Raw genomic sequence first — 24,940 nt, forward strand, 5'->3', positions numbered from 1 at the left:
AAGCCTGAAGAGATCTGAGATATGGAACATTCTTGGCATCCTCACCACAGCACATACAGTACTGTACAGCTTATCTCAGTCCAGTACTGTCTAGGCTTTGCCCCCTGTACAGCTCTCACTGCCTGTCCTGTGTGATGTCTTCAACTTATTAGCCTGTGGTTGGCTGATGTAGCCATTGTCTGTACTCTAAATGGCTCCCTCTTCCCTATAATGCACTACATTTGACTGGAGTCCTATAGGGTGCCATTTGGGATGCACATCTTGTCTGTGGAGGTGTGTGAGTGCTTCAGTCATCCTCTGGCATGGTGAGGACTATTAGCTATTGTTTAATTTCTGTAATTGTATTATCTAGGTATTGTACTGTATGCCATGTTGTAGCCTACTGAGCCCTTTAGTCAGACATTGAAGAAGACTTGCTGTTAGATATTTATGTCCTATACCAGGGATCATCAACTAGATTCAGCCGCGGGCTGATTTTTTTCTTGAGCAGATGGTCAAGGGGCCGGAACATAATTTCAAATAACTTGTAGACTGCAAATTGACCACAAGAAGCCCAAACAGATATTATATTTGACAAAACATAATCATTTCAAATCTTGCTTAGATTTGTATATGAATACATGCAGTGCCTTCAGAAAGTATTCCTACCCCTTGACTTGTTCCACATTTTGTGTTACAGCCTGAATTCAGTCAGAATTTTTGCCTCAGCCATCTACACACAATACCTCATAATGACAAAGTGAAAACATGTTTTTAGTAATTTTAACAAATTTATTGAAAATCAAAAACAGAAATAACCATTTACATAAATATTCACACCCCTGAGTCAATACATGTTAGAATCACCTTTGGCAGCGATTACAGCTGTGAGTCTTTCTGGGTAAGTCTCTAAGAGCTTTGCACACCTGGATTGTACAATATTTGCACATAACATTCTTCAAGCACTGTCAAGTTGGTTGCTGATCATTGCTAGACAGCCATTTTCAAGTCTTGCCATAGATTTACTATCTGATTTAAGTCAAAACTGTAACTAGGCCACTCAAGAACATTCAATGTCGTCTTGGCAAGCAACTCCAGTGTACATTTGGCCTTGTGTTTTAGGTTATTGTCCTGCTGAAAGGTGATTTTGTCTCCCAGTGTCTGTTAGAAAACTCCAATAGGAGTTTCCCTGTGCGTAGCTCTATTCCGTTCTTATCCTAAAATACTCCCTAGTCCTTGCCGATGACAAGTATACCCATAACATGATGCAACCACTGCCATGCTTGAAAATATGAAGAGTGGTACTCAGTCATGTGTTGTGTTGGATTATCTCCAAACATAACACTTTGTATTCAGGACATAAAGTACCTTGATTTGCCAGATCTTTTGAGGTTTTAAGTGCCTTATTGCAAACAGGATGCATGTTTTTGAATATTTATATTCTTTATAGACTTCCTTCTTCTCACTTTAATTTAGGTTAGTATTGTGGAGTAACTACAATGTTGTTGATCCATCCTCAGTTTTCTCCTATCACAGCCATTAAACTCTGTAACTGTTTGAAAGTCACCATTGGCCTCATGGTGACATCCATGAGCGATGTCCTTCCTCTCAGGCAACTGAGTTAAGAAGGACACCTGTATCTTTGTAGTGACTGGGTGTATTGATACACCATCTGAAGGGTAAATAATAACTTCACCATGCTCAAAGGAATATTCAATGTCTGCTTTTTTGTTTTTTATCCATCTACCAATAGGTGACCTTCTTTGCGAGGCATTGGAAAACCTCCTTGGTCTTTTGTGGTTGAATCTGTGTTTGACACTCACTGCTCGACTAAGGGACCTTACAGAATAAACACTATTACTGCGCACAGAGTGAGTCCGTGAAACTTATGTGACTTAAGCACATTTTTACTCCTAAACTTATTTCAGCTTGCCATAACAAAGGTGTTGAATACTTATTGACTCAAGACATTTCAGCTTCTCATTTTTTATTAATTTGTAAAAATGTCTACTTTCTACTTTGACATTATGGGGTATTGTGTGTATGCCAGTGACACAAAATGTCAATTGAATCAATTTTAAATTCAGGCTGTAACACAAAATGTGGAAAAAGTCAAGGGGTGTGAATATTTTCTGAATGCACTTTATATCTCTTTATTGTGCGTGGGAATACTTTGGAACAGATTTACAAAATAAAAATCTCTTGGAGCTGATTTGCTGGTGTTTTTACATTATTTTATACCCACAAATAAACATTTGTCTTTTTGGGGGGCTCAGAAAACTTGTGGGGGGGGGGGGGGGGGGGGCAGTTGAGGAACCCTGTCTTAAACTGTTCCCCGCTGGTGTATAACTGCTATCCTACACAACACGTTCATTATGCAGAGATACAGCCTCTTCAATACTGAATGAAGAGGTAAATTGCACCTATTATCTAGTATGCCATCATGGAAAATGTATTTCCCCACACCTACCTATTTGCATACTCAATGCACTCAAATGTCTATAAATGTGCTGTTCTTTTTTTCAGTCTCTGCCCATTCTGCGAACACTGCATTATATCAATAGCAATGCTGTTGGCATGCTATATAACCAGTGGCTCTAGTGAAAATATATTAACCATAGTATAATACACATTACCATATTATAGCCTATCCATATCTTCTAGAGTTGCATACACATAATGTGACAACCTGTGCTAACATTAACTAAGTGGAGGCTGACAAAATCACCACAGTGTACTTTATTAAATTAATTTTGGTTCTTTGTGTTGCATTAGAATCAAATAAAAATTTACAAAATTCCAATATATACAAAAATGTCATGTTCTGTTTTAAATCTTCAATTTACAATAAAATTAGTTTTGATCTGATTTAATGCATTTTAAGCACTTCAGACTTTCATCACACAATGCAACTTACTTAAAGACCAATAATGAACAGTTTTTTAGTTTTTTGCATTTTTGTCATTTAATACATCACATACACCACACTATTTGAATCTGTATTACATCATGTAACTGCCATCTTGCGGTGGCGACCTCTAGTCAACAGACACCCTTCACAATCAGGACTCCGAGAGGAATGTTCTTTTAACATATACATTTGCATACATTTATTTACAGTTAGATAGTTTTGTTTTTCAATTACTATTGTGATCCTCCATTTGCAACTGAGACACTAAGGACATCTGTACATTATGCTTTAGAAGTCAAACAAAATGGAATGCCATTATTCCAATGTTCATTCGTTACTGTGCTTGTACTAATGTGCTATAGGCTATAGGGGTGGAGTAGTATCATACAGTATATCACTGCTATTCATCTACATTACTAGTATCTAATGTTGATGTATACCTCAGAACAAAACTCAAAACACCAATAATGGATCCAAATCTCAGACCGGAAATAATAGTAGTTTCTTTTTATTATTATTATTTTGTCTTCAGTATGACCTGCTACAAGAAGGACATGTACATTTGGGGGTAAAAGTCAGGGGTGCCCATTTAAACTGTGAGCTTAATAGGTCTATCTTGCATCATGGAGTATTCTATCATAGTATAAGCACAGTAACTTTATAGAAACACAATGCTATTGGGCCCTGAACAGAGAACTCTGATAAACCTAGAGGCCACTCTGATGATCATAACCACACAACCAGGGGTATGGTGCACAAAAACAAATCCTTATGAGATTGAAAGAAATAAGACAAAAGCATAAATGTTTTCTTAAGGCAAACGAAACAGATCTAAGCAGCTTAAATCGTCACAACCATCAATTCCTCTTAAACAATAAGTGGGTTTGTTGACAAGTGCATTTTCCAGTCTGCTGTCTGATGCACTTACAGTAGTAAGCAGAATACCCTCCACCATCAAAACACTGAACACCATATCATTTGTTTCACATTTCCATGTATGATCTTGGTAAGAAGATCAGTACAGTATCATGTATGAATGACGTCAGAGGAGGGTATTCTGTTCAGAAACCAAGTTGAGGTAGGTACATGTACAATTTACACACTATTTCAGAGATGATGATGAACAACGGTAGTCTGCGATTCATCCCTGGATGTGCTAACGAACACAAATACAAAACAAACAAGACACCGTCCTGAAATGTTTCAGAGTGTTTCTGTATAGATGGGTTTTACAGATGGTGTAATAATCATTTCATCATTATCAACCACAAGACCAAATTCAATTCTCTCACTCAGTTGTGACAACAGGGAACGTATTATCAATGTACTGATAATGACTCATTTGACCTCATCTGACCCTATAAAAGTCACTGACATATTCATATTTGACACTAAGTTCAACCCTACTATTTCCTAAAAATAGAACAACATTTAGAAAAGGTAAAATTGTAAGTCTTGTCTTTTTAGGGGTGACGTATAGGGGAGGCCACTGGGTGCTAATTTGGATGGGACTAACAGCAGTTGTTCGTATCTGTTAATTATTCTCAATATACATGGATAATGAGGAAGCCTATGTGGATATCGCTGTATGAGGACACAGCTACACCAATATTCTGCAAAATATGACTTCAGTTTAGTCTAGTTGAGGCAGTGACCACAATAAATCCTCAACACTGGGACCCCCACTGAAAATGAAAACAGCAGTTGAAAGCAAACAACATGATATGAGCAAAACAAGAAAAAATCTCATGTTAAAATGGATCAGATTGAGTGAAGGGAAGCACAGCGAAAGAGAGACATGTGCAGGGTGACATTAAGAGAATTATATACAAAATGTTTTATTTATGAGGAGATGGAACCTTGCCAAGTGACCTTCAATGATTCACTAGTTGATGAGAAATTTGTTTTACCTCCATAAGTTTATCATCAGTGGCAGACCTAAATAAGAGATCCTAAATCGCAGTGTAGCCTTGTTTCTTGTTTCTTCCCCAAAATATGTAGCTCACATCCTCCTTATTCTCACAAAGGCTTTAGAATTATTGACTTAAAAAGTGTGCTCAGAATTAAAGAACCTCTCCCCATTGATTAAAAGATATTCTGTTGTATCAAATGATGACAAATATATGTCTGGATATGCAGCCAATCTCCCAAATCCACTGGGCACAGATGTCAGTTCAACGCTCAGCTTTGATTGATATTTGCAGTGGAAAATTAACAAAACATTGAGGCCATTTGTTGCATTTTGGTTTTTCAATTGGGTTAAAATGAGACAAAATGTTTATGTGATGAGTTTGTGCTGATCCAATTAGTTTAGTCCTGCGTATAGAAGCCTTTTGTCCAAGAATCTAATAAAATCTGCAAAGTTGTGTGCGCGTCATCACGCTACTGAATCCTGTTCTTTAACCACCATCCTCCATGCCACAGTGAGTGACAAAAGCCACAGTGTTGTGCCATTGATGATAATAAGCTAATTTCGAACCCTGTGCTTTCCTCATTTTCACCGCGGCCATTTGGTTTCTGTCTTCATTCTAAATAAATCAAAGCATCTCATTTCAAATGAAACTGGAAACAGATCGGTTAACGAGAGAAACTGAACAGCTAAGAGTTGTTCTAATAAGGAGTGCTGCATCAATTAATGAATGCTGCTCCACACTGAATCCAACTCAGAAGTAAACAGAGCTGTGGACATGATTTTACCAAGTGCTTCTGCATGTATTACCAACAAAAAAAAACCTTTTTAGAGAGTCTCTTGAACTTGTAGCAGAATTCACTTTTGAATATTTAATGGAGTTGATTAAAACATACCACAGAACACAATGGAACAGACACTGTAACTAAGACAATTTGCGTAATGGCGCGGCAACAAGGCAAATTATGTGAAAACAAAGTAAACCATGTTCAAATGAAGAATTACCCACCTACTAACGTATATGAACACTACAAATAATAAGACATTTCAACAAAAACAGTTGACCTAAAATATATCTATACCATTCAGAAGAGATAAAAAATCTAGCTCTAGTCGAACACAACTGGCACGTCTTACTGGACTAATCAGGAGCTTTTTCCCTCAAATTTTCACATTGAATGCCACGATTTCCTTCTGTCAATGTGCTCTTTAATTCCACTGACAAGTTTTCAGCTTGTTTTTTTCTCTCCTCTTTGTCACTCTCTTCTCTCCATACTTAAAATGAACAAGACGTAAAAAATAAGCACTTGTGACCTAGAACTGAAAAAGAAGGAACAAACTTTCAATTTTGTGCAGACACCTTTTCAAGATTTAAAGATGCAATGTTCTTTTTTAGATATCACATCCACAGTCATAGTGCCTGGGGCTTAAGTCAGAGCACAAAGGTGAAACACTTTCTTACCTGCTCAAAACACCATCTTGACACCATTCATGTTGGGTGTTGACAGTTACAATGATATCAGTGGTATACGCCCTAGAATTCCTCTGTGTGGTACTGATCTTGTGTTGATTATAGGCTACAGCAGCATTTTTGCACCATAGGGCTGAAGAGCACATCTCTAGTTCCTTGCACTACAATATATAGCTACAGACAAAATGACCACTGATTGTAGCATCTACACATGCCTTCCTGTGCCATGCTTTGTCTCTCTTACACGCACACACGCACACACACACACACACACACACACACTCTCTCTCTCTCACGGACGGACAGACGCACGCATGCACACACACACATAACCCCCCCACCCACCCCCCCCAACACGCACGGATGGCAATACATTTTCACATCAGTTACGTACAACGTTAAAAAGAATGTTGCATCTTGAATCTGACGGTACATCCCGCAGGTGCTTCAGTTATGAGAGTAGTTTGGCTGAAGTGGCTGCTCGTCTGTGTCCTCGTCTCCTCCTCTCCTCTCCTCCTCCCCATACAGAACAGGTCTGTGTGGCCCAGCTAGTAGACTGATCCTTATCAGCCGGATGGACGCACGGCAGCCCAGACCAGAGCTGCACGAGACTGGACTGTAAATGGGAGCTGCCAGGAAGGTATTTGGCCTGCTGCCTTTTATCCAGGCAAGAACAAAGATGAGGTTTGTCCTTCAGTCTCTCCACAGTACATGAACATTTCGGTTTTATGTAGCATATCAACAGCATGATACCCAGGTACAGTACTCTTTCTTCAACATTGTATTCAAGTAAATAGTAGTTCTGCCCAGCCTCAATCTAGTACTGTCCAGTTACTGGCGGTCACAGCCACCGACCTGCAGACTCAGTCCACACAATCCAGTAGTTTCAGACCTTTTGGCACTAGCACAACATGGCTGCTGACATCAGAACTTGGGACCAGTACACGTGTACAGTATGACAGACAACTCTCTAGTCATGTTGCTAATCACATCACAGAAATAACTAGAACCATCCTAATATGTATCAGGACCATTTGATGACCTTTTTTTTATTAATAACACGTCCACTCTATGTATATCAGGGGATATTACTAGTATCTGTAAATGTACAGTATATCTTTGCAGATCTAAGATGGTGGTAGTAGAGATGACTGTAGATATTTGAGATGCCATAGGTAAACAGGAACCAGCAATGACCTTACATTGAGTACTTTGGTACTTTTGTCATATGAGGATGTGTATGGTCCTCTGCTTGGTTCCACCTGGTTGGCAGAGCTCAGACAACCTTCATTACAACCTGTTATAACCTATTATGAACCTTCATAACCCACCTATTATGAAGGGGCATGATGTCATTCATTGGAATGCTGCTGTTATTATGATAGACTATGGGGATACATTTGTATTTGTGTGTGCAATGGCCTTTTATTAAGTAAGAGGTTCCCTGACAGACGTAAGTAAAAACTACAAGAACAATAACGACAACATCAACCAAATTAAAAATACATTTAAAAAAAAAAAGTTTCGAAAACATGAATATATCCCTCTGTCACATCAACTAGTAAGTTGTGCCTATTCTGAAGTTGTAAAAAAAAACCAAAAAAAAAAAACCAGCTGGCGCACACCCAGAATAATAGTTTGTGTGGAGGTGCTGACTAACGGCCAATAAACTATAAACTATTAAAATAAAGAAAGTCGCACACTCCATGTATAATCTCCAAGCTATTTAATGGGTATTTACCAACGTTTCGGCATCACTGTGCCTTCCTCAGGGTGAGGAAGTGTGCCTTCCCCTGAGGAAATCACAGTGATGCCGAAACGTTGGTAAATATCCATTGAATTGCTGGGAGATTATACATGGAGTGTGCGACTTTCTTTATTCTGAAGTTGTAACCATGACAACCAACATCATGGTTCAATGCTAGTATGTATATAGAGAGAGCTGATAACGTATTATTGCCACAATCCTGCTGTAAATCCGAGTTGATGGTCATCCTTTATTACAGTTGAGCATTTCCATGGATCCTTCATCCAGGCATCCAGGCAGCGGTGCAGGGCTACAGCGTGGTCTCGTACTCTAGACGCTCCTGAACAGTAGTGTCATCTTTGTACTGGAGTCTGGGTGGCGTGGGGGAACAGTCGATGGCCAGGATGGCCTTGCGTATACTCCTGTCCAGTACGTGCCTCTCCCAGGCCGGATAGCGATTCCGACACAGGTCTATTTTGATGACTGTCTCCTCAATGCGTGGGGCACGGGAGGACGGCGTGGAGGGGGCGGTGGGTCTCACCTGAAACACGGGCATACAGCCGTCTCTCTCTGTGTATTTGGCATCTCTGCCAATGGTGCCATCCCCTGAGATGAGGGGCACACCCCGATTGGACCTCAGCGAGTTGGTGGCCCCCTCGGTGGGCAGCATGAAGGCAGCGGTGGGGTCGTCCAGCACGAGGCTGGGCGAGTGTCCGAAGCGGGGCCCGTTGGGGTGAAAGAAGGCGTAGTACATGAGCATGAAGACGATGCCGGTGAGGAAGCTGCTGAAGATGACACAGAGGGCGGGGACGGCGAAGGCGTCGGTGCTCTGAGGGATGCGGTACAGGTACCACAGGGCACTCAGAGCAGTGTTCTCCAGCAGGATCACAAAGTAGTAGATGAAGAGCCTACACCGAGTACGACCCTCCTTCACATTAAACCAACTGAAGATGTAGATGATCCCCACTACCATGTCGAAGACAATCTCCTCCCACTTGGTGATGCAGAACTCCGTCTCGCAGTGGACTATCCAGAAGGTCATGAAGCACCAATGCAGGACGATGAAGATGCCGAAGTAGAGCTGGAACACGGAGGCGAACAGGGCGAAGGTGATGACCCGGGCAGCGATGGTGAAGAAATGCCAGCAGAACTGGATGATGACAGCCAGGTAGCTGATTGGCTTCTTGTCGTCCCGGGAGTCTCGCAGCGCTTTCTGATAGGATGCCAGGGCCCAGGCCAGAGACACAAGGGAGGCAGCCGCTGTCATTCCTACGGAAACACAAAGCGGACAAAAAAAACGAATTAGAGACACAGTCACAATCACATTTACAGGCATTACATATTGGTAGTAATGTGTGGAATTTTCCTTCCTGTAAATCTGCCATGTGACGGCTTCTTAAATAATATACTATAATGTCACCAACGGAGGATTCACAGAAAATGTGTGATGGAAAAATATATGTTTTGCAGGAAGTATCTAAGAAGAGCACTTTTCAAAGAGCATTGCAACACCAAACAGAACCAGGAGCCAAACTCAAATCTATTTGCAACAAACACAAACAAAAGCACATTTAGGAGACAAACAACCCTTAACCCTTAACTAGTGTCGATGTCCACACCCACACGGGAATCTAATTAGCATAATAATACAAAATCACCGTCAAAATCCATCTATTTAAGCTAGAGATATCCCTTTCTTTGCATGGGCTGACCTTCTGAAATAGTCCGGCCACACAGACAGTATGGTGAAGAATTTGAGGCTGAAGAAATTCGGCTTGGTCCATAAGACCCTCACAAACCCTTACAGATGCACCATTGAAAGCACCCGGTGTCACAGAAAGGCCAAGAAGATAAGAAGATAAGGACTTCAGCCACCCGAGCCATGGCCTGTTCACCCCGCTACCATCCAAAAGGCGAGGTCAGTACAGGTGCATCAAAGCTGGGACCGAGAGACTGAAAAGTAGCTTCTCCCTCAAGGCCATCAGAATGTTAATTAAATAGTCACCACGAGCCAGCCTCCACCCAGTACCCTGCCCTCAACTTTAGTCACTGTTACTAGTCGACTACCACCCGGTACTCTACCCTGCACCTTAGAGGCTGCTGCCCAATGTACATCGTCATGGAACACTAGTCACTTTAATAATGGAACACTGCCACTTTAAATAATGTTTACATACTGTTTTACCCACATCATATGTATATACTATATTCTAGTCAAGGCCTATCCTATTTAACTATTGCTGTACAGGTCGTATTCTTCAGATATACTACATATTTCTAGCCATATACTATCCGTATTGTCTATACAGCCCATCACACACACACACAGCTGAAGTCGGAAGTTTACATACATTTAGGTTGGAGTCATTTAACTCGTTTTTTCAACCACAGATTTCTTGTTAACTATAGTTTTGGCAAGTTGGTTAGGACATCTACTTTGTGCATGACACAAGTCATGCTAATTGACATAATTTGAGTCAATTGGAGGTGTACCTGTGTATGTATTTCAAGGCCTACCTTCAAACTCAGTGTCTCTTTTGCTTGACATCATGGGAAAATCAAAAGAAATCAGCCAAGAACTCAGGAAGAAAATTGTAGACCTCCACAAGTCTGGTTCATCCTTGGGAGCAATTTCCAAATGCCTGAAGGTACCACGTTCATCTGTACAAACAATAGTACGCAAGTATAAACACCATGGGACCACGCAGCCGTCATACCGCTCAGGAAGGAGACGTGTTCTGTCTCCTAGAGATGAACGTACTTTGGTGCGAAAAGTGCAAATCAATCCCAGAACAACAGCAAAGGACCTTGTGAAGATGCTGGAGGAAACAGGTACAAAAGTATCTATATCCACAGTAAAACAAGTCCTATATCGTCATAACCTGAAAGGCCGCTCAGCAAGGAAGAAGCCAATGCTCCAAACACACCATAAAATAGCCAGACTATGGTTTGCAACTGCACATGGGGACAAAGTACTTTTTGGAGAAATGTCCTCTGGTTTGATGAAACAAAAATATAAATTTTTGGCCATAATGACCATCGTTATGTTTAGAGGAAAAAGGGGATCGCTTCCAAGCCAAAGAACAACCGTGAAGCACGGGGGTGGCAGCATCATGTAGTGGGGGTGCTTTGCTGCAGGAGGGACTGGTGCACTTCACAAAATAGATGGCATCATGAAGATGGAAAATTATGTGGATATATTGAAGCAACATCTCAAGACATCAGTCAGGAAGTTAAAGCTTGGACAATGACCCCAAGCGTACTTCCAACGTTGTGGCAAAATGTCTTAAGGACAACAAAGTCAAGATATTGGAGTGGCCATCACAAAGCCCTGACCTCAATCCCATATAACATTTGTGGGCAGAACTGAAAAAGCGTGTGCGAGCAAGGAGGCCTACAAACCTGGCTCAGTTACACCAGCTCTGTCAGGAGAATGGGACAAAATTCACCCAACTTATTGTGGGAAGCTTGTGGAAGGCTAAACATTTGACCCAAGTTAAACAATTTAAAGGCAATGCTACCAAATACTAATTGAGTGTATGTAAACTTCTGACCCATTGGGAATGTGATGAAAGAAACAAAAGCTGAAATAAATCATTCTCTCTACTATTATTCTGACATTTCACATTCTTAAAATAAAGTGGTGATCCTAACTGACGTAAGACAGGGAATTTTTACTAGGATTAAATGTCAGGAATTGTGAAAACAGAGTTTAAATGTATTTGGCTAAGGTGTATGTAAACGTCCGACTTCAACTGTATATACAGTACCAGTCAAAAGTTTGGACACACCAACTCATTCAAGGGTTTTTCTTTATTTTTACAGCTTTGCACACACTTGGCATTCTCTCAACCAGTTTCACCTGGAATGCTTTTCCAACAGTCTTCAAGGAGTTCTCACACATGCTGAGCACTTGTTGGCTGCTTTTCCTTCACTCTGCGGTCCAACTCATCCCAAACTATCTCAATTGGGTTGAGGTCGGGTGATTGTGGAGGCCAGGTCATCTGATGCAGCACTCCATCACTCTCCTTCTTGGTCAAATAGCCCTTACACATCCTGGAGGTGTGTTGGGTCATTGTCCTGTAGAAAAACAAATGATAGTCCCACTGAGCGCAATCCGGATGGGATGGCGTATCGCTGCAGAATGCTGTGGTAGCCATGCTGGTTAAGTGTGCCTTGAATTCTAAATAAATCACAGACAGTGTCACCAGAAAAGCACCTCCACACCATCATATCTCCTCCTCCATGCTTCATGGTGGGAAATACACATGCGGAGATCATCCGTTCACCTACTCTGCATCTCAAAAAGACACAGCGGTTGGAACCCAAAATCTCAAATTTGGACTCATCAGACCAAAGGACAGATTTCCACCGGTCTAATGTCCATTGCTCATGTTTCTTTGCCCAAGCAAGTCTCTCCTTCTTATTGGTGTCTTTCAGTAGTGGTTTCTTTGTAGTAATTCGACCATGAAGGCCTGATTCATGCAGTCTCTTCTGAACAGTTGATGTTGAGATATGTCTGTTACTTGAACTCTGTGAAGCATTTATTTGGGCTCCAATCTGAGGCGGGTAACTCTACTTAACTTATCCTCTGCAGCAGAGGTAACTCTGGGTCTTAATTTCCTGTGGCGGTCCTCATGAGAGACAATTTCATCATAGAGCTTGATGGTTTTTGCGACTGCACTTGAAGAAATGTTCAAAGTTCTTTAAATTTTCTGCATTGACTGACCTTGCTGTCTTAAAGTAGTGATCGACTGTCATTTCTCTTTGCTTATTTGAGCTATTCTTGCAATAATATGGACTTGGTCTTTTACCAAATAGGGCTATCTTCTGTATACCACCCCTACCTTATCACAACACAACTGATTGGCTCAAATGCATTAACCTCTCTAGGGTAGGGGGCAGTATTTGCACGGCCGGATAAAAAACGTACCTGATTTAATCTGGTTATTACTACTGCCCAGAAACTAGATATGCATATAATTATTGGCTTTGGATAGAAAACACCCTAAAGTTTCTAAAACTGTTTGAATGGTGTCTGTGAGTATAACAGAACTCATATGGCAGGCAAAAACCTGAGAAGATTCCTTACAGGAAGTGGCCTGTCTGACCATTTCTTGGGATTCTACACTCTCTTTATTGAAAACTGAGGATCTCTGCTGTAACGTGACACTTCCTACGGCTCCCATAGGCTCTCAGAAGGCGGCAAACCGGTGAATGATGTCTTTGCAGGCCCTGGCTGAAAAACAGTAGCACATTTGGATAATGGTCGATCAGAGAACAATGAGACTGAGGCGCGTGCATGAGGCGACACCATGTTTTTATTTTTTCGTCTTTGAACTATAACAGGGTTTCCCGGTCGGAATATTATCGCTTTTTTACGAGAAAAATCGCATAAAAATTGATTTTAAACAGCGGTTGACATGCTTCGAAGTACGGTAATGGAATATTTAGAAGTTTTTTGTCACGAAACGCGTCGGGCGTGTCACACTTCGTCACCCTTCGGATAGTGTCTTGAACGCACGAACAAAACAGAGGATATTTGAACATAACTATGGATTATTTTGAACCAAACCAACATTTGTTATTGAAGTAGAAGTCCTGGGAGTGCATTCTGACGAAGAACAGCAAAGGTAATCAAATTTTTCTAATAGTAAATCGGAGTTTGGTGAGGGCCAAACTTGGTGGGTGTCTAAATAGCTAGCCCGTGATGGCTGGGCTATCTACTCAGAATATTGCAAAATGTGCTTTTGCCGAAAAGCTATTTTAAAATTGGACATAGCGATTGCATAAAGGAGTTCTGTATCTATAATTCTTAAAATAATTGTTATGTTTTTTGTGAACGTTTATCGTGAGCGATTTAGTAAATTCACCGGAAGTTTGTGGTGGGTATGCTAGTTCTGAACGTCACATGCTAATGTAAAAAGCTGGTTTTTGATATAAATATGAACTTGATTGAACAAAACATGCATGTATTGTATAACATAATGTCCTAGGATTGTCATCTGATGAAGATCATCAAAGGTTAGTGCTGCATTTAGCTGTCTTCTGGGTTTTTGTGACATTATATGCTAGCTTGAAAAATGGATGTCTGATTATTTCTGGCTGGGTACTCTGCTGACATAATCTAATGTTTTGCTTTCGTTGTAAAGCCTTTTTGAAATCGGACAGTGTGGTTAGATTAACGAGAGTCTTGTCTTTAAAATGGTGTAAAATAGTCATATGTTTGAGAAATTGAAGTAATAGCATTTCTAAGGTATTTGAATAACGCGCCACGGGATTCCACTGGCTGTTGAGTAGGTTTCGTCCCACATACCCTAGAGAGGTTAAGAAGGAAAGAAATTCTTCAAATTAACTTTTAACAAGGCACACCTGTTAATTTAAATGCATTCCCGGTGACTACCTCATGAAGCTGGTTGAGAGAATGCCAAGAGTGTGCAAAGCTGTCATCAAGGCAAAGGGTGGATACTTCGAAGAATCTCAAATATAAAATATATTGTGATTTGTTTAAAACTTTTTTGGTTACTATATGGTTCCATATGTGTTATTTCATTGTTTTGATGTCTTCAGTCTTATTCTACAATGTAGAAAATAGTAAAATGTTTTGACTGGTACTGTATACACTACCATTCAAAAGTTTGAGGTCACTTAGAAATGTCCTTGTTTTCCATGAAAACATACATGAAATGAGTTGCAAAATGAATAGGACATATAGTCAAGACGTTGACAATGTTATAAGTAATGATTTTTAATTGAAATAATAATTGTGTCCTTACAGCCTTGCAGACCTTTGGCATTCTAGTTGTCAATTTGTTGAGGTAATCTGAAGAGATTTCACCCCATGCTTCCTGAAGCACCTCCCACAAGTTGGATTGGCTTGATGGGCACTTCTTACGTACCATACGGTCAAGCTGCTCCCACAACAGCTCAATAGAGTTGGGATCCGGTGACTGTGCTGGCCACTCCATTATAGACAGAATACCAGCTGACTGCTTCTTCCCTAAATAGTTCTGGCATAGTTTGGAGCTGTGCTTTGGGTCATTGTCCTGTTGTAGGAGGAACTTGGCTCCAATTAAGCGCCGTCCACAGGGTATGGCACGGTGTTGCAAAATGGAGTGATAGCCTTCCTTCTTCAAGATCCCGTTTACCCTGTACCAATCTCCCACTTTACCACCACCAAAGCACCCCCAGACCATCACATTGCCTTCACCATGCTTGACAGATGGCGTCAAGCACTCCGCCAACATCTTTTCATTTTTTCTGCGTCTCACGAATGTTCTTCTTTGTGATCCGAACACCTCAAACTTAGATTCTGTCCATAACACTTTTTTCCAATCTTCCTCTGTCCATGTCTGTGTTCTTTTGCCCATCTTAATATTTTATTTTTATTGGCAAGTCTGAGATATGTTTTTTCTTTTTTTTTCCTCTGCCTAGAAGGCCAGCATCCCGGAGTCGCCTCTTCAATGTTGACGTTGACACTGGTGTTTTGCAGGTACTATTTAATGAAGCTGCCAGTTGAGGACTTGTGAGGCATCTGTTTCTCAAACTAGACACTCGAATGTACTTGTCCTCTTGCTCAGTTGTGCACTGGGGCCTCCCACTGTCATGCCCTGATCTGTTTCACCTGTCTTTGTGATCGTCTCCACCCACGTCCAGGTGTCACCCGTTTTCCCCATTAGTCCCTGGGTATTTATTCCGGTGTTCCCTGTTTGTCTGTTGCCAGTTCGTCTTGTCAAGTCAACCATTGTGTTTTTCCGTGCTACCAGGGGCGGAAATCCCGGTGGGGACGGGGAGGACACGACCCCCCCATCCTGGGAAAAATATGATTTGTCCCCACCAATATATCACTGAAACATAACTATGTAATTTAAATAATATTAATAATACGCAATGAAATCAATTGTGCTGATTATAGACACTTAATAGCGCGTTTTTAAGTTTCAAAAGATTGCGACCCCCCCCACCCTTTGCCTCACAATGGTTTGATCCACTGCCAGTTCCTTAGTTGGCAAGGTAACAGAGGGGTCATGTCTACTGTCTGAAAGGCACTCAATGCACGTAACTGACGGGAGGTTCATCCAGTCAATCGCGCCAATGCAATGTTTTGTTTTATGTTGGCAGGGTTCACACAAACACTAGCTGAATATGCAGAGCTAGTGCGCAAATATTAACTATTAAGCTAGCTAGTACCTATTCCATTTATGTGGCGTCGTCAAAGATGGAATCTTTGCTATCGTCAATTTATTCCAAGATCAGCATGCAGATGATGTAAGTTAGTGCTTCAAAGTCCCTGTGATAAGGTTAGCGATAAACTGAAGTCCAAACTGAACAGAACTACACTCTCTTCTACCATTGTCTTAAATATATTTAATGGTCTCGTTGCAAAAGCTAAATTGTCGCAAGGGAACTTTTACTTACTTATTTTATTTCACCTTTATTTAACCCGGGTAGCAAAGATTATAGCAAACACCACTGAAACGGAATTGGTGCTCGCTAGCTTTGCAAATTCAGCTATTGTTGGAAGCCAGCCAATATGAAACAAACTATTAAAATTACAAAAGGTTGCAGCATATGTTGTGTAAATGGTGAACTCATGCAGCTGTCAACTTAGTTATGTAGTTTTGGGTACCGGTAGTTAGGAGTACGGCAAACACCTTATTTCTTTGGTTCCTCAATATACATTTACCATATTACAATGTAGGCTATGTGTTACAGCACTACTTTTGGTGTCCCCCTCAGGAATTGCTCTTGAGAAAATTTCATGTAATTGTCCCCTCCAAAGTTGATATCAGATTTTCGCCCCTGCGTGCTACTGCTTTTTCTTATCTCTCTTTTGCTAGTCCTCCCGGTTTTGAACCTTGCCTGCCTTGACTCTGAACCCGCCTGCCTGACCATACTGTACCTCCTGGACTCTGACCTTGTTTATGATCTTTTGCCTGTCCACGACCATTCTCTTGCCTGGCCCTTGGATTATAATAAGTATCAGAGACTCGAACCATCTGCATCTGGGTCTCGCCCTGTGCCCTTATACCCACTCCTCTTTCTATTCTGGTTAGAGCCAGTTTACGCTGTTCTGTGAAGGGAGTAGTACACAGCATTGTACAAGATCTTCAGTTTCTTGGCAATTTCTCACATGGAATAGCCTTCATTCATCAGAACAAGAACAGACTGACGAGTTTCAGAAGAAAGTCTTTGTTTCTGGCCATTTTGAGCCTGTCATCGAACCCGCAAATGCTGATGCTCCAGATACTCAACTAAAGAAGGCCAGTTTTATTGCTTCTTTAATCAGTACAACAGCTTTCAGCTGTGCTAACATAATTGCAAAAGGGTTTTGTAATGATCAATTAGCATTTTAAAATGATAAACTTGGATTAGCTAACACAACGTCCCATTGAAACACAGGAGTGATGGTTGCTGATAATGGGCCTCTGTAGATATTCCATAAAAAATAAGCAGTTTCCAGCTACAATAGTCATTTACAACATTTTAACAATGTCTACACTGTCTTTCTGATAAATTTTTAATGGACAAAAAAATGAGCTTTTAATGGACAAAAAAAATAAGCTTTTCTTTCAAAAACAAGGACATTTCTAAGTGACCCCAAACTTTTGAATGGTAGTCTGTATATATATATATATATATATATATATATATATATATATTTGTTTTGGAGCTTTCCTATATCTCTCAGATAAAAGACAGACACTTCAAAACATACTTTTTTTAAATTAAATTTTGGACTATCTTTTATTCCCCATGTATGAATCTGTTTTTCAATGCGTTTCTATGGGCTAATAGAAGTAAGGGCAAATTCAATGTTTCATCAAATCATTTTGTAATATATTTTTTTATATACCTACAGGGGTCCTAAAATTCTAATTAAAATAGCTAAATGATCCTTTGTATGACCATCTTAAAACAATTCCATATGTTAGCTTAGTAGAAACCCAGCCCCGGGACCATAGACCTTAGGGGGAGGAACTGCATAGCAATATCTACCAATGGTGGAAAAAAAAGTAAAAAAAATAAAAGTCAAGATACCTTATTAGAAAATTACTCAAGTAAAAGTGAAAGTCACCCAGTAAAATACTATTTCAGTAAAAGTCTAAAAGTATTTGGTTGAAATATACTTAAGTATTAAAAGTAAATGTAATTGCTAAAATACAGTGCCATTGGAAAGTATTCAGACCCCTTGACATTATCCACATTTTTTACGTAACAGCCTTATTCCAAAATTGATTAAATAAATAAAAATCCTCAGCAATCTACACAAAATACAAGATAATGACAGAGCGAATAACAGGTTTTTAGACATTTTTGCTAATTTATAAACAATGTAAAATATAAATACCTTATTTACATAAGTATTCAGACCTTTTGCTATGAAACTCGAAATTGAGCTCAGTCGCATCCTGTTTCCATTGATCATCCTAGAGATGTTTCTACGACTTGATTGGAGTCCACCTGTGGTAAATTCAATTGATTGGACATGATTTGGAAAGGCACACACCTGTCTATATAAGGTCCCACAGTTGACAGTGCATGTCAGAGCAAAAACCAAACCATAAGGTCGAAGGAATTGTCCGTAGAGCTCAGAGACAAGATGGTCACTAACAGAGCTCTAGAGTTCCTCTGTGGAGATGGGAGAACCTTCCAGAAGGACAACCATCTCTGTAGCACTCCACCAATCAGGGCTTTATGATAGAGTGACCAGACGGAAACCTGGCACCATCCCTACGGTAAAGCATGGTGGTGGCAGCATCATGCTGTGGGGATGTTGTTTAGTGGCAAGGACTGGGAGACTAGTCAGGATCGAGGCAAAGATGAACAGAGCAAAGTGCAGAGAGATCCTTGATGAAAATCTGTTCTAGAGCACTTAGGACCTCAGACTGGAACTTAAGCACACAGCCAAGACAATGCAGGAGTGGCTTCGGGACAAGTCTCTGAATGTCCTTGAGTGTTCCAGCCAGAGCCCGGACTTGAACCCAATCGAACATCTCTGGTGAGAACTGAAAATAGCTGTGCAGCAACGCTCCCCATCCAACCTGACAGAGCTTGAGAGGATCTGCAGAGAAGAATGGGAAAAACTTCCCAAATACAGGTGTGCCAAGCTTATAGCGTCATACCCAAGAAGACTCGAGGTTGTAATCCCTACCAAAGGTGCTTCAACAAAGTACTGAGTAAAGGGTCTGAATACTTATGGTAATGTGATATTTAAGTTTATTTTTATTTTTTATAAATTAGCAAAAAAAATCTAAAAAACAGTTTTTCTTAATCATTAAGGGGTATTGTGTGTAGATCGATGAGGGAAAAAAACACTTTAATCAATATTAGAATAAGGCTATAACCTAACAGAAGTAAAAAGTACATACTTTTATATAGGAATGTAGTGAAGTAAAAGTTGTCAAAAGTATAAATAGTAAACTACAGATACCCCAAAAAACAACTTAAGTGGTACTTTAAAGTATTTTTACTTAAGGACTTTACACCACTGATATCTAAATCAGTGAATCTCCACAGCACAATTAGCTCAATATTAACCCCATTCTTTTCCAAGCTGCCTGTAAAATACAGCAATTCACAAGGCCCACTAGTGGTGTTTAGCACTGAAATATCTGAACTGAGGGACTTTATTGTTACTGGGTACTCAGTTAACTCCAGTAAAGATGGCTGTGATGATGGCAGAGGCCCAGGGAAGCCTGGCTGGAGAGTGATGACACTGGGTTTCTCTGAGGAGCTGGGTGCCATGGTTACTAAGTGCTCATGTTGCTGGAGTGATCGTCCTCTATCAAGAGTGAGAGGAGACCATCTCCTGGCCTCGATACCAGAGGGAGACAACAGCCCACACACACACAGACTGACAAGTACTAGAACAGACATTAGAGAAAGAACAAGTCGACAGACTGAAATGACTGCATTTTACTAGCTTTGTGAAGTAAATTCTGTTGAATACATCTACTGTTTATTATTCCTCTGTAAACCCCTAGGGATTCAAGGGAAACTCTTTAGACTACAATTTGACTATAAATACTGAAAGCAGGAGCAATAAGAGGCTAATTGGCAGCCATTCAAGTTCATGCAACCCTTTAATCACACGGAGGAGGACCATATAAAATCCTGGGATACATCCCAAATAGTACCCTATTCCCTATAGTGCACTACTTTTGAGCCCACTATAGAGCCCCCCACTATATAGGGAATAGGGTGCCATTTTGGATGTAGACCTGGACCTCTCTCTGGCAATTATACAATGGTGCTGTTGGACCATGCCAAACGAAGATGGCTTCCCATTAACACGAGTGGCTCTGAAAACTTAATTGCAACAGCTTTGTATCCAATTAAAAGTTAAGGCTTATTTTCCATCAGGCTGTTCAGAATGGAATGTCCCCATTCGGCCCACTCTCCATTTTCTTTGGGAAGCTTAATAAACCATGTTATTCAATCGTTGAGCAAATAAAAAGTGAGGAACAGTCGTTATTACGGCGCATGACAGTCACTTACTCTTTGCCATAAGTCTAGGCAGCTAGGCCTCTCAGTAAACACACTTGCTCTGTTGCTTTATTACATTTTCAAGAGCAAAGAGAGAGTGAAGCGATCTGGTGAATGAAGACTGGTCGAGCTGCGCCGATAGCCTCAGTTCATCCAATAGTCTAAAGGCCTGGCTGGGTGGACTAGGTTGTGCCTTTAAAGGTTCGATCAGATCAGACCACATTGAAATGAAGATGATTGCTATTCATTTTAACACAGCTCCCTTGGCTCCTCTTACAATACAGAGTTAGAGCTACCACTGTGAAGTGGAGCCTCATCCACAAAGATCTGGCAACAAGCTGTGCTTCAGTGGGAAAAGTGAGAGAAAAGTGAGAGAAAAACATGATGATGGCACGGAATACTTAACATTCTCTAGACTGCACTGCTGTGGGAAAGATATTTGTCTGTCTAACCTAGATTTTGGGTTATGATGTGGCTGCTACAGACACTTTCTGTCCATATAGAAACGACCTCATACATAATCAATTAATTATCCTGCATATGGATTAGTAAATCCAGCTTCAAGAGTTGAAAATGAAAGCCACCCAAACACCCCTCCAAATGTAAACGAAGAGTTTAGATGAAATGGAAAATATAGGACATCTTCATGCTTTGATATGTACATACATTGAAGATCTTTTTTTAGTGCCTCACTTAAAACTCTTTTCCTCCTTGTGGATGGATGTTTATGTGGCACCACGGCTCTTCGGAGCATGCATTTTGGTGCAATATCAACCCTGTCACATTACTCAAGGAGCCTTACAGTATGGCAAAGTGTTAGCCTATTATCCTTTCTGTAGCTTCCCTTTGTGTAATGTCTCCTAAATAAGTCTCTATGGGATTACATTGAACTATATTCATTACTTATCTCCCTGTTCCTGGCCTTTAACACCCAGGACCTTTACAGTCAATTACATTTTGTTATCAGACGTGAACATATGGCTGACTCCTGCGCTTTCTAGTAAATTTCACTTCAAAGTCAAACCGAGTCCGTTTTTTAAGAGAGACGTCCTCTCTCTCCTTTTCAGGATGTCAGAACTGGATGGTGTGATGTATACAGTAGGACAACATGTTCATTAAACATGACAGAAAATAATTGTCTTTCTTCGTCCACTACTGTCTGTCCACCATATACAGTACATTGAGCTGGGAGAATCAGACGGCTGTCTGTCTATCTATCAATAATATAACTATGCCTTTAAGCAGATACTTTTTTATAATCAACTGTATCTACTATATCGATTGGTCTATTTATTTACATGTGTGTATTTGCTTGTCATTGATTAATGACAGTGTTTAACCCAGTTAGATGCAGGCCAGGCCATTAGCTGTTGGCTGTTGGGGCATGATGAAAGGGTTTAATGACTACTGTGTGGAGTGGGATAATTAACAGGCTGAGGCCAGGAGTGTCAGGGGACTAGGAGGGGGCTGTGATTCTTATTCTGGAGCTAGGCCCTGCGTGCGTGTGTTTGTGCATGTCTGGCATGCGTTTAGTTTAGTGCATGCGTGTGAGTGTGTGTGTGTGTGCAAGTGTTTCTGCGGAAGGAAGCATAGCCCCTCCTCTGCCCTCACACACAAATGTGAAGTGCATCTCGATGAGGGGAGGGAAGCCAAAGCCAGAAGAACCTGCCTGGCTGGAATGGTCCAGTAGCATGCTTCCTGGTTACTGGGCTGTGTGATTTGACTGGTCATGTAATGCTCCTCTCCTCTCTGCTCGTCCTGCTCACAGAAGCTACAGTAATTTGGGGAATGGGGCGGGCTGGGGACCAGGGAGGAGAGGGGGTTATGTAAACCACAGCAGCATCACTGCAGCACAGTCTGGGGCTGCAACGTCCCAAATGGCACCCTATTCCATATGCAGTGCATTACCTTTAACCAGACTAGTGCACTATACAGGGAAGTGTGGGCCATTTCGGACAGCAAAGGATCTGCCCAAAAGTACTATATAAGGTACTATAGAGTATAAGCACTACATAGGGAATTGTCATTTCAGACGGAGCCTGTGTCTCCTTAGTATCTTCCACATGGCGGACTTAACAGTAAAATAACTAACTGATGGGAAATACCTGCTTCAGCAGCAGCAGCAAGGTCATTACTGTTGACAGCACTGGGAAATGGATATAGGAAATAAAACGCTCATGAGTGTCTGCTTCCTGGTATACTGTACAGTTGAGCTTTGTCAGAGTGGTTTTCTCCTCATCGACCCATGCCTTTGGCAACCATAGTGTTACTGATAGTTCCTTGGCTTGTCACTGCTTTTATAAAACGACACTATGGATTTCTCACTGCAAGCAACAGAGCTGTATAACTTAATCTCTAGATAACTCTCTCAGTGATACTTAAAAAATATTCTCTGGTACTTTTGTATACTTTTTAGCTAGTAGTCTGAAAGTATCACCACAAACCAAAAGTGGCCCCCGAAAATTGCGTACTACGTCACAAATGCTCTCTCTCTCTACTGTGTGTGCGTCTTATTAGCTGTCCCTCAAATTGCGAGGGGCTGAAGCTCATTGGCTGAAACTTGAATTGCTAGGGGGCTGCCCCACGTGTGGGTAAATGTAGGAAAAAATGGCTCTGCACAGCTTCCAGAAACACAAACAGACCCTACAGAGCCCCAGGACAGCAACACAATTTGACCCAACCAAATCAGTCGCTTTCAAAAGGTGCTATCTAGAACCTAAAAGGGTTCTTCGGCTGTCCCATAGGAGAACCCTTTGAATAACTATTTTTGTTTCCAGGTAGAGCCCTTTTGATTCCAGGTAGAACCCTTTTGGGTTCAATGTAGAACCCTTTCCACAGAGGGTTTTACATGGAACCCAAAAGGGTTATAATATCGGGACAGCCAAAGAACCCTTTTGGAATCCTTTTTCTAAGAGTGTAGAGATTTCTTGGCTAACTGAGGTAAGACAGTAATTCTGCTCATAGATTATGCATGTATGAACTACACATTGACACATCCAGCCCAAAGCAGCAGGTTTAAAAGACTTACTAGTCGCCAAAGTACCGTAGCATGTCTTTAAATCTTAGGGCAACTTCTACTTTTATCTTCTTATCTGGTTTCAAAGGTTGAATAATACGACATCTGTAGCCGCTACTCAGACTGTGATGTCCAAAAATAAGTTATTTGATCTTCCTGAGACATCACACAGTATCTTATCGATGCATACAAAATGGAATTCCTTGTCCTGGATTGACTTCAAACGAAGTGAATGCTGCTCTGATGTGAAAGGAATCCCTAGCATTTTCAAGGTTGGAAGAATATGTCTCCTTTTTGGAAAATAGAATGTGAAGCGATTGTAGAATTACCAGAATATTCCTCATAAATTGGTCAAAATAGGAATGCAATGAGTTGAGACATCAGAGAGAGAGAGAGAGACTTCCACAAAGCTCTGAACGATCTGAGAGACAAGGCAAGAATTCACAAAATAGGACAAACACCAAATTGAGACTCTGCATGCATAATTCTGCAGAAAATATCCCCCAAAACACTGCCCAGAAAATGAGGTGGAAACTGAGCTTCACTTCCTAACCTCCTGCCAAATGTATGACCATATTAGAGACACATATTTCCTGTGAAATGTCTTTATTCTTTTTGAACTTTTGTCAGTGTAATGTTTACTGTTCATTTTTTGTTTATTTCACTTTTGTTTATTATCTATTTCAACTGCTTTGGCAATATAAACATATGTTTCACATGCCAATAAAGCTCTTAAATTGAAATGAGAGAGAGACAGCGAGAGAGAGAGAGACAGAGACAGAGACCGAGGAGAGAGAGAGATCATGGCCGCATGATCAAAAGAACATCTTGCTTAACTGCAGGGATTTGAAAAACAGCCAGGATTGGCCTTCTAAAATAAATCCAGAACAGGGGAGAGAGTCAGACAGACTGTTGTGGTGAAGAAGAAGAAGACATTACCTCAATTAACTTATCTAGCAGAGAGAGGAATGAAGACAAGTCATTTAAAGAGCAAACACAGGGGGCCTGAGCCAGCCTTATCAAACACATTAACACACAGTTATTTGGAAAGGGAGAAAGCAAGCTCATCCTTACTATGGTGGGTGTTTAAACACAGGGGCTAATTCATCAGATTATATAGGCTGTATTGTTCTACCTAAATGCTTTAGACAAATGAGCGGTGATATGCCACTGGGTTAAATGGTTTCTTAACACAGAAGGTAGGACTTGGCTTGCATTTCAAAAAGCTATCGATGGTAGCTCACTCTGTTATCACATAGTGTTGTAAAATCTCAACACTATCTCTAATTTCTCCTGTTCTTTTCCAATATAAGAGTAACCACGTGAAATGTGTTTTCATATTCATACTATAGGCAACCAACTGCACTGTACTCTTGACTCCGGGCAGAGTTGGGTTGCCGAATACCCTTTATTTTTCA

At 40.8% G+C, this 24,940-nt stretch overlaps 1 protein-coding gene across 1 annotated transcript in view; it reads right to left on the bottom strand.

Annotated features, from left to right (window-relative positions):
* Window positions 1-8,118: 8,118 nt before the first annotated feature.
* Window positions 8,119-24,940, bottom strand: part of LOC106599359 (XK-related protein 4) — a 95,918-nt gene continuing 79,096 nt past the window's right edge. The window contains exon 3 of the mRNA XM_014190558.3: window positions 8,119-9,286. Coding sequence (XP_014046033.2) covers window positions 8,328-9,286 — 959 coding nt within the window. The 3' untranslated portion in view covers window positions 8,119-8,327. The remainder of the gene's footprint in view (window positions 9,287-24,940) is intronic.

The sequence above is a fragment of the Salmo salar genome, chromosome 03, assembly GCF_965601325.2.
Source record: "Salmo salar chromosome 03, fSalSal1, whole genome shotgun sequence".
NCBI classification, from domain to species: Eukaryota; Metazoa; Chordata; class Actinopteri; order Salmoniformes; family Salmonidae; genus Salmo; species Salmo salar.